Genomic DNA, 11,536 nt, shown 5'->3' with positions numbered 1-11,536 from the left:
AGAGTCTTAAAAAGAATACATCTGTGCCTGGATCCCTTCCAAACAAGTGTGGGAACATCTAACATGATGAGGACTCCACAAAGCCCAGGAGGACAAGACATTCGGCCCTTATCGAGGCATTCAGCTAGGTCACGGTGCATGCTCTGCACACGGGATGCCACACACTGTACTAGCCAAGACACACTTCTAGTGCACTAGATAACAAACGCCAGGTGGTGGAGACAGATCTAAGCACAAAGTCTGCAAGAACTCTACAAGAAGTCAACGCTGAGAAAATATTTATCTAGCTGTCTATGACTTGAAAGTAGATATTTAGGTTTCCTAGAGGAGCATGAAGGATTTTCTCAGGGGTGTCATCAATATTTTATGGTGTATAATATACATTTCTTACTTGTGTGTGTCTCTCTGTGCATGTGCATGTGTATGCATGCATATCTCTGTGTGTGTGTGTGTGTGTGTGTGTGTGTCGTGTGTGTGTACATGTATTCACAGAGGCCAGCGGAGGGCACCAAAGCTGCAGTTACAGGCAGTTCTGAGGTAGCCAGTTGTGGGCCACCCACTGTAGGTGCTCGAAAACAAACTTGGGTTGTCTGAAAGAACAGCCACCACTCCTAAGAGTCATCTCCCCAGAGCTGTAATTTACTTTTTAAGTACATCTTCATGGGCTGTCTACAACCCCAAGGTGGTCCATCACTTGCCCCAAAGACCAGTTAATACCTATAATAAGCCTTTTGCATGTGTTCCAGTTAGTTACTCCTAATTCAGAAGCGACCCATCAGCACACCAAAAGAAATAATAAGGCCTCAAGATCCTGGGCACTTATGACTCTAGTCAAACTCTAGTACTAGGAAAGTGGGCCTAACTTCAACAAGGCTTACAGGAGCATTAGGCCATATACGACTACGCTTCCTGTGTAGAAAAGCCTAGGGCTGACAAAAGAAGCCACTGTCTGCTGTAGCTAATATTCCCCTTTTGTAGAGCATTTACTGAGAGATTTCAAGCTCCCTCCTATCCCTTAGAAACACAAATACAAGAGGCCTCCTTTTTTTTTTTTTTTTCTTAAACAGTTTCAGAATCTGTAGGTTTCATCAACTAATTTCCAATAACATTGGAGCCAGGTACAGGCTCCAATGTCTACACCCCAAGCACTGAGGAGGCTGAAGCAAGAAGACAGTGAAGTCAAGGCCAGCTTGGTCGACAGTGAGATCCTGTCTCAAAAACCTTAACAGTGGAGGGATGCAGCCCAGCAGTTCAGTGCTTGCCTCGCATGTGCAAAGCCCTGGTTCAGTCTTCAAAATCTCAACAGCTGCCAGGCAGTCATGGTGCACATCTTTGGTCCTGGCATTCAGGAGGCAGAGGCAGGAGGATTTCTGCAAGTTCAAGACCAGCCTGGTCTACAGGGAGTTCCAAGACAGCCAGGGCCACACAAAGAAATCCTGTCTTCGAAAAATAAACAAACAAAGCAAAATAAAGTTCTCTCTCTACTTAACATGCACTTGCTGTTTTCTTTTCTTTTTTTAATAATTTAATTTATTTTATGTGCACCATGTTTCGCAGGCATTTATGTCTGTGTGATGCTGTCAAATCCCCTGGAACTGGAGTTATAGATGTTTGTGGACTGCCAAGTAGGTGCTGAAAACTGAACCTGAGTCCTCTGGAAGAGCTAACTCTGTGCTCTTATTTGTGGAGCCATCTCTCTCCCCTAAACCATACAATGTAACAATATAACAATATCAACACAGTCTCAAGTACCAGTCAATCAAGGATAGTTAAATGTACTTGGAAGGATGTCCAAAAATCACATGTAAAATCCGCTGTGCCAAGGATGGCAATGATGAGCTAAAGACACGACGTTAACAGACAGTTTGTCAGAGCTGGCCATAGTGGTGAACATCTTTAATCCCAGCACTCAGAAGACAGAGGCAGACCGAGCTCTGAGTTCAAGGCCAACCTGGTCTATAGAATGAGTCCCAGGACAGCCAGGGCTACACAGAGAAATCCTGTCTCCAAAAAAATCCTTAAAAAGGGAAAAAAAAATATCAGAGCAAACAAACACTAACACTTAAGCACATGCATGTGTACACACATGCAACAGTCAATCAATAAATCCTTTAAAATATGGCCAGAGGATGGCTCAGTGGATAACTGTGCTGGCCACGCAAGCCTGGCAATGTGACTTCAGTACCCCCTCTAACACAGAGGTGAAAATACAAAGCCTATGCCTCAAAGCTTTTCCATATGCATCACTGGGGCAGGCATGCCCCTCCACACACCACACACCATATATAAATAATAATTAAAAATATATATTAAAATATTTTGCAAGGAGAGATCCATGCCCTGAGAGGGGATGGGTATTTTGTTATGCGAGGGAAGTTCTGTGTTCTTATCTCATGCACTGTTGGTGTGGGGACTTAGCTGGGCATTTCACCATCTTGTTAGGTAATAAATGCTGGAGCACCATCTGTGCTGCTTAAGACTGGCCACTCAGCTTAGGCTCTAAATGTCTGTATCAGACATCACAAGTCACTAGGATCGGTCTAAGTGTTGAATCGAGAGGACTTCTGCTTCTGATCTAGAACATTTTTATGAGGAACTTGAGTGTCTGTAAATTTTAGCAATCTTTAGAGAAGAACCAATCCTCTGTGAAGAGTACAAGCCTGGGACACTGGTGCAATAGTGGCTTTCTCACAGATCTAAAGCCCACTCTTTTACAATACCATCAATATAACTAGGACTCCAGCTCTGTGGGAGGACCGACTCTGACCAGAGCCAGCTAGAAGGCAGAGCTGACTAGGACACATCACAACCTTTTATAACTCTTCTTTCCTCCCTAAACCGGACTTGGACCACTACTCAACACCTCACCCCTTTCCTACTCCCCTCTGTAAGAGGCTGACACCTGTAGCCACACCTGTAGTTCCAGCACTTGGGAGGCTGAGGCAGGACTCCAACCTGGGCCTGCCAGAGTTACATAGCAAGATGCCATATAAAGCAAGCAGCTCACTCTGCACAAAATGGAAGTTCAGTTCTTTACAGAATATTTAGCAAACAGAATATTATGCTTTAACATATGTGCAATTTTTTTGTTTTGACAATGGATGATAGTCCCTGATAGCATTAAAGGCTTTGTTAATTTATATAAATAGACATTAGAGGTAGGTTTTTTTTTTTTTATAGAATATCTCGACCTGCAGGATCTTAGTTATTTCATGGATTTCGAGTGGAACCAGCCTGAAAGAGAATGAGCGGGAAAGGAAAGGAGACCAAGCAGATTTCTTTGTCAAGGTCCCGTTTAATAATGGCCAGGGGCCAGTATATATGCGTTACAGAAAGAGGAAGTAAGGAGGGGCTGAGGGGAATTCAACTGGAACAAAGGAGAAGAGGGGAACATCTGGAAGGGTGTTTGATAAGGGGCCTAAGACTTATTGCAATCTTATCTCGGGATGCCAACTCTGTGAAGATGGCTCCAGGTGCCTCTCAGCAGGGCAAAGGTAAACATTTTCCCAGGAGAAGAGTACTTGATTTAACACCTTCCCAGGGGGGACAGTGCTTCTCAAACACTTTGGGGGGGGGGGTTCCTGGTTCCCAAGTCTCCTGCTCCGAGTGTCTCCACCAGAGCTGAGGTCAGCAGCTGGTCAATCTGGGGAGTGCGGGGAGAATGCTTGGTTCCCAACAAAAGAAAACTTCAATGATCAAGAAATATGATCTTGCCAGGCAATGGTGGCACATGCCTTTAATTCCTGCACTCAGGGAGGAAAGCCAAACTTGGAGTTAGAGGCTCAGGTCAGTCAGAATTACATGATGAGATGTGTTTCAAAACAGACAAACCCATAAACTAGGTGCTGTGTCACACCCCTGCAGTCCCATCACAGGAGAGATAGAGGCAGAAAGATCCAGAAGATCAGGGTAATCCTCAAGTTGAAAGCCAGTGTGGGCTACATTCGATCTAGTCTCAAGAAAAAGGGAGGAAAGAGGGGAGGGAAAAGAAGAGGGAGGGATGGAGGAAGAGATGGATGAAGGATGTCTAGACCTGCCAGTAAACATATGGGCATCTCTGCCCTTGTGGGACACAGCTGCAGAGATGGGCTGAGTCTTTACTTTGCCAATGGCAGTTATAGACTGGATCTGTCCACGAAGTCCTGCTAGTGTGGGTGCCTCAGCCCATCCAGAAGTTACTGAAGTTCTTCCTAGTAGAAGGTGCTCACATCTGCCCCAGCAAACTTTTCAAGCAATATGCATGCATGTGATAGCATCAAAATAAGGCAAAGAGCTGAGCTTCCCAGGGCCTCAGGAAAAGCTGCAAGATCAGCAAATGTGTATTTGGCAGAACTTAAGTCTCTACCATGGTATTTGTAACTTGGACCAGATAAGAAGGAAGAAACTAAACACCACTCATCCTTTCCTGCCGGCAGCCTACAATATCTACTAGAACAGCCCAATCGCTGAATACTCAGAACTGCCTATGTTCACTCAGAGCAGTCACATATGTGTGCCTCGTACTAGTAAGAAAAGCAAGGAACAACTATCAAGCAGAGAACTCAGCCAACCGAAGCCTGGAGGACCAGTATCGAAGGTCTGGATACATCAGTCTATTGGTCCATTTTTTTGCACTTCGGTTGCCTCACCTGTGGTAAACAGGGCTATTTACCAGAATGATGATATATTTATAAAACAAGACAACATACTAGGCACTGAAATAAATTTCCATCATCATCATTATCATCACCACCACGATCATCACACATGCTTATACTTGTCTGCAGGGAAACCCTAACAACTCTTACTCTCAAATTGTCTTAGAAGGTCTGTCAATAGATAGATAGATGGATGGATGGATGGATGGATGGATGGATGGATGGATGGATGGATGGGTAAGTAAGAAAGAATGCATCCCATCTCACCTCTAACAGTGTGTCACAGCTCTCTGACACCCTCATTCCCAACCAGCCCCTAAACCTCTACTTACCCTGTCCCTAGAGTCTAACCCAGGAGGCGCTGCATGGCCTCTCCCCTGCTACCCGTCTTCTATTAGCATCCATTAGCCAGCAGCCAAGCAAATCTGAGTATCAAGAATTGATAAAGCAACTATAAGAGATGACTGGCAGACTTAATGCCACATGTAATCCTCATAATAATCTAAGCATCACTACACCCATTCTATAGATAAGGAAAACTGAAGACAGCGAAGTAACTTTTTCAGAGGCATACCTGCTTGTCCAAATCCAAACATTTTACCTGCAATCTTAAAGTTCTGACTTAAGTATCAATTCAAATCTCTGCAATTTCATTGGATTTAATAGCAGGCATTTCAAGGGTCATAAAGGCAAAAGAAAACTATGGGTTTCCTTGTCAAATGTTAACCTCCTATTTCACCTCATTACATGGCACTACCCACCTATGCACACAAAAACCAAACCCTAAGCTAGGCATGGTGGCAGAAAGCTTTAATTTCAGCACTCAAGCACTCAGCACTCAAGAGGGCAGAAGCAAGCAGATCTCCATGAGTTCTACAGAGAAACCCTACCTTGAAAAGCAAAACAAACCCAAGTCCCGTTCTCTTCTCCACAACCATTTCTTTTTTTCTTTTCTTTCGTTCTTTCTTTTTTGGGTTTTTTGTTTTTTGGTTTTGTTGGTTTTTTGGGGTTTTGGGGGTTTTTTGTTTTTTCGAGACAGGGTTTCTCTGTGTAGCCCTGGCTGTCCTGGAACTCACTCTGTAGACCAGGCTAGCGGAGAACTCAGAAATCCACCTGCCTCTGTCTCCCAAGTGCTGGGATTAAAGGCGTGCGCCACCACAGCCCGGCCACACCATTTCTAATCCATCTTTGCCACTATAAACAAAGTCCTTACCACCCCACTGTACCCACTCCTGCAGCTAAAGCCTCACTGAAGGTAGCATGCGCTCTCTTCCCTGGGCTAAAATAAGCACAGGCTGCCAGAATACAAGCTCCATCAGAAGGGATGTGTGTTCACAGCAGAGCCTCAAACACAACACATACAATGAAGCATGACACACAAAGAAGCAATACTCCCCGTTGGGGCTAGAGAAAAGGCCCCTCTATTGACAGCATTGCCTTCTCTTGCAGAGGACCCAGGTTCCATCCCTAGGACCCACAAAGCAGTTCACAACCCTCTGTAATCTATTCCCCAGGGGTTTGAGACCCACACAGGAACAGGATCCAGTACCTGTGCTTATGAGGAAGTGGGGTCAGCAGAGGGTTACTCTGGATCCAGCCCCAGGATCCAACACCCTCTTCCGGCTTCTGAGGGTACCAGAAAGGCCCTTGGTACACAGACATACATACACATAATAACAAAATTTTACATATGTGTGTGTATGTGTGTATGTATATCGATAGACAGACACTGACTGTATGTGTGTGTGTGTGTGTGTGTGTGTGTGTGTATCGATAGATAGACACTGACTGTAGCCAGGCATGATAGCACACAGAAGTAGAGGGAGAAGAAGAATCAATCAGGTATGTAAGGCTAGTTAGTCTCTGCTTCACAGAGTTTGAAGCCAGCCAAGTTAAATGAGGAAAAGAAGGAAAAAAAAAAAAAAACCCACCTTGTAACCAGGTATATCAGGTAGTGCAGACTTTTAATCTTTGCACTTGGGAGGATGAAGCAGAAGAATTTACAAGTTTTGGGCCAGCCTTGCCTACATAGCAAGACCTGGTTTTTAAGAAACAAACAAAAAGAATTTAGTAACTGAACAGCTTCTGAATACTCCTTTTCCTTACCCTGTTTCCCTAGGTCACCTCCCTCCTCCCTGCCACTGCAGCCTTCACAGTTCTCAAAGCAATCTCCAAGTCAGTCCACGGCTCACCCTTGCTCGCTATATTCCTCTCACTGCCATCAGACTAAAACCCAAACTGCAGTGCGGAGCTGTGAGATCAGCACTGGGACCCTATTCACCGTTCCTCATGCTGTGATGACCCCCAACCATGAGAGTATTTTTATTGCTACTTCATAACTGTAACCTTGCTACTGTTATGAACTGTAAGGTAAACATGTTTTCAGGTGGTCCTAGGCAACCACTGTGAAAGGGTTGTTCAACCCATCCCCACCCTCCACCAGGTCCCCATGGCATCCTGACCTACAGGATGACAACCACTGTTACATACATGGCAGGAACAGGGCCCAGTACCTGTGTTTGTAAGGTTGCAGAATTACTAACATCTCTTCAAGTTATGTTTTTGATTGTTTCGTTCAAGCCCCTCCAGAAAATTCATAAGTAACCATATGAAACTGCAAAAATCTAGATATTTTAGGTGATCTATTTGCTCACTGTAATCTCATCTCCAACCTGGAGACTTAACCATCCTGGACACACCCATCTACACAAGTGATGCCTAGTCTCTCCAAAGTGATCTTTGGAAAACTCCTGAATAAAATGCCTGGTCCCCAGTGGGGGCACAGGAGTTATGCCCAGTGCTCTGCTTGCTTGCTGCAATTACCATACTCTGGCTCCTGTCTGGCCCAATGGCTCTTGCACTCACCAAGGGTATGACTCATTGTGTGGGATTACAATCTCTCTAGTCATATCTGGCCCAGCAAGTTCTCTCACTTACTCTAAATCCAGCCTCTGTACTCTCTCCATTGTATCTTCACTCTAGAGGCAAAAATTTTCTTAGACGAGTTTCTCAGCCAAGCCTTCCCGAGACTGTTTTACTGCCCAGCCTTGTTACAAGACTACTGGATTTACTGTTGCTGTTTACATGCTTATGGGATGTCCTTACACTTATGCATACACACAGGTCATTGCCAGCAGAGATGTTTGGCTTCCTGCAATATATCCTCCTCCTAGCATTTAGCAGGTGCTTGTAAGACAATATGGATATAGCTGAGAGACTTAGCTTCTGGTGACCGTGTGAGGTTTGAAGGATTCACTTTGTACTAGTGGCTGAATCCAGCCAAATGCATGCTGGGCAAGCATTCTAACATTCAGCTAAACCTCACACTCATAAACTCCTACCAGGGGTTCAATAGTCCCTCCCAACTATATAAAATCATGGTGTGAGTGGCTGCTAACTACACTGAAACCTACCACAGTGAGGCCTTCAGCAACACTGAGAAACAGAAGTTGTGATTCTGTGGGGAATGGCCAGGACTTGGTTCTTTCCAAAGTCCTAAGAGGGGATTTTAGAAACAAGTCATAAATCCTAGCAAAATATCACTCATACCAACATTTTTTAAAACTCACTTAAGTACTAACAATAATTCTCAGAACCTGAAATCAAGCACCTGTCAGGAAAGACCTTCAAGGGGTTTCCAAGAGAGAAGGGCAGATGGCCCCAAATATATGCAATTACTATACAATGAAAAGTGCTGCATTAAATTGAAGAGTATCACAAAACCACCAGAAAAATGGACTTGGAAGTGCTGCTCAAAGAGCACTTGCCTAGAACTTATAGGAACCAGACCATATTATTATGATCTATTCCAGCACCACATATGAGAGAGAAAGAGAGAGAGAGAGAGAAAGAGAGAATTTGCAATTTCTGAAAACAATCTTTTCTGGCCTCTCTTGGTCTAAAAAGCCTGGATGGGACACATTCCATCGTTCCTTCCTTTCCTGACATTGAGGGGAGGGGCATCATTTTACACAAATCAAAAAGCCTCAATTTCCTCGGCTCTGAAAATGCCAGCTTGACACACTGCACGCTATGCACAGTGTTAGACCTCCGAAACCAAGATGACTCCACAGGGCCACCTCAAAGAGGACAGGATGGACTATAGGCCACTAAAACTGATGGGTCCAGAGACACAGCTTAACCTCCTACAGCACTTACAGCTGGCCCCCATTGTCCTAACGTTCAAAGTAAACAAGACCAGTCCTGCACCTGAATGCCCACCCACCGCGATCAGATTCCAGGTTTTGTTTTTGTTTTTTATAACCCCTTAAAACCTAACAAAAAGACAACATGGGAGAAAAACATCCAGATGGCTTTACAGTTCGCTGTTGTTTTTCTAACCCTGCAGACAGAAGGGAAATTAGCATTAAAGGGCTAAAACCTAATAATTCTCTCCAGTTAGGAGCCGCCTATGGCTTGGATATCGTGAATTTAACTGGCAAGATTACAGGTTCCAGCAAGACGAGTTGCAAAGAAGGGAGCGAAGGCTCCTGCCCAGTCAGGGTCGGGTAGGGTCTAGTCAGTAAACCCATGAAGCAGGGCTGAGCCTTCCCTGTGCCCAGACTCGTGTCCGGGAGTTTGCAAATCGGACATCCAGACGTTCTCGTGAATACAGAGCCCCACGTTCTAGACTTGGAGATGCCAAACGCAGCCGCCCTGCCCGGACTGACGGGCTGTGCTCAGGAGTATAGAAACAGAGATCTTGTCCAACCCCACGTTTTTCCTGGATTTATCGCACAGGCAGTGCAGTGGCAGGAGAGCTGCGGAGCTCAGAGCCACTACTCCAGGGTTCGGCCGGAGGTGACACGTCCTGGGAAGCGATGGGATCCTCAGCTCCAGACCCGCTCGCCCTGCCAGCCCGGAATTCCGGAGGCCGAACACCGAGGTCGCCGGGGTTCCCTCTCGGGCTTCCCCGCGACTCTTCCCGCCCACAGGGTTTCCTGAACTCGAGCCTGGCTCGCGTCGGTGCCCGCGGTTCTGATAACCCGCGCGGCAGCCCGCCTCGCTCACCTGGCCAGCACAGCACCGGGCAGACATCGCCGCGGCCGACGACCTCGGGGACGCTGCCCGCTGGGCCAGCCACTCAGGCCCTCTCGGCTGTGTCCGCGAGCGCGCGTCCGAAGAACTGGTCCGGCTTCCTAGCCCCGAGCCCAGCAGCCCAGCTGAGAGCCGCGTACCGTGGCCTGAAAACAACTGCCGCCAAGCCCCGCCCCACAGCGCAGACCCCGCCCTGAGACCGCCCCGGCTGTAGAGTCCGCCCATCTCTTAGGCTCCGCCCCTGGGCGGCCCCACCACTACCTGTAGCCCCGCCCCTTTCCGGGCAGCACAGTGGGCTCCTTCCTCTCTGGCACTTCCGGCGGGGTTAGACTAAAGGAATGTGGTTTTGACGAGCCCTCGGGTTTTACCTACCCGCCGCGTTTCGCGGCCCCCTTCCGCCCCGGCTCCAGTAAACTAGATCCGCTTGCCTTCCGTAGTAAAAACTGGAGCTCTAGAGAAAGACTCACTCCCGACTGTCCCGCGCTGGTGTCCCTCCACGAGGGCGCCACTGGTATGGTACTGCGTTCGCCCTACTCCTCTGAGGCGCCTACCAGATCCACGTTCTGGAAACCCCCTCTTTCCCTTCACCCCTCCTCATATGCCCAGTCTCCCCAGGCGCTTGGCTGTTCCACCTGCTGTTCCCGCGGAACTCTGGAAGCTCTGAATAGAGCGCTGATCGAGAGTCGATCTCGGAACCGGGGACTAGGTTGAGTTCCTTGTTTCCTCTCCAACTGACCCACGTTGAAAGGAGGATTCCAACAATTGCTTGTTGGATGCCAAGGGAGCGCCAAGTTTTGCTCTCTACCTGACTCTCTTCTCACGGTTACTTCAAATGTAAAACCATTTCTGTCAGTATGAAATTTACACCAATCACTTTTCTTGCTGAAAGAGTATTTCAGTCAAACGTTGCGGTACCGACGTGTGGGAAGTGACAGCAGAAGCCTAAGCTGCTTAAATAGCTTGCCCTAAAGCCTCAGGCCAAGCTGACAATCCTATTGTCTGATCCTCAGGCACAAAACCCAGGACTTGACCTTCCCTGGACAGAGCCTTTCCCTATAGTGTCTTGGGAACTTTAGGGAGATAGAAACTAAAGACAACGTGTTTTGATTATCTGTGCTTTAGTTAGCACCAGAGCTGAATCTTCTAGCGTCTTTGATCCTGGAGTTTAGAGTAACACACACAAGGGAGCAGTCCCCTACTTGAGGGTTTAGAAAAGTTATGAAGACAGTGGCTGTAACTAAAAATAAAAGGGTGTGGGAGGAGCAACTTGCTGGGTGGCAGCCTGTTACTCAGAGCCAGGACCTCCGTGGGGCTTCACAGTGAGCTTCATTGTTTGCTGCAGGGCGGTCATTAGACTTAGAACTTCAGCCCCTGGGGAAACCGGTCTGACACCTGGAGTTTGTCTTTATGGAACCGCCCAAGAGGTGGGGGAGGGGTGCAAACTGTACAAACCTTTGAGCTGGAACTTACCCATTCCTTTAGGAGACTCCTCACCCAGTGTCACTGGGTTTGGATCAGAGACCTCCTAGTGGACTCCTGTTTTGGTTTTGTTTGCCAATCCTATGCTAGTGCTTAAGAATTCTGAGTATGGATGTCAGTATCCTAGAGAGAGAGCATGCCTCATGACCTGGAGATAGGGCTTGGAACTCCTTGGTAGGGAACTTCCCAGCATGCATGAGTTCCTTCCTCAACATGCCAAAAATAATAAATAGCTTGTGGACTTGTCAAATGTACACTAAGGTACCCAGAAAAAAACGTTAACAAAAGCCTGAACTTCCAGAGTCAGGAAGTTGCAAATTCTAACTTCACTAAGAACAGTCTAACATGGCCTTTTTGAAGCTGGAATACAAGTGACTTAACCA

The 11,536-nt window shown here is 46.8% G+C and overlaps 1 protein-coding gene across 1 annotated transcript in view; it reads right to left on the bottom strand.

The window, feature by feature from the left end:
- The window catches only part of Serinc5 (serine incorporator 5), a 104,328-nt gene extending 94,487 nt beyond the window's left edge, over positions 1-9,841 (bottom strand). The window contains exon 1 of the mRNA XM_031360738.1: positions 9,648-9,841. Within this exon, the coding sequence (XP_031216598.1) occupies positions 9,648-9,674 (27 nt within the window). The 5' untranslated portion in view covers positions 9,675-9,841. The remainder of the gene's footprint in view (positions 1-9,647) is intronic.
- Between the last annotated feature and the right edge of the window lie 1,695 nt (positions 9,842-11,536).

Source organism: Mastomys coucha, unplaced genomic scaffold (genome assembly GCF_008632895.1).
Source record: "Mastomys coucha isolate ucsf_1 unplaced genomic scaffold, UCSF_Mcou_1 pScaffold8, whole genome shotgun sequence".
NCBI classification, from domain to species: Eukaryota; Metazoa; Chordata; class Mammalia; order Rodentia; family Muridae; genus Mastomys; species Mastomys coucha.
This window is presented reverse-complemented; position numbering and strand designations above follow the sequence as displayed.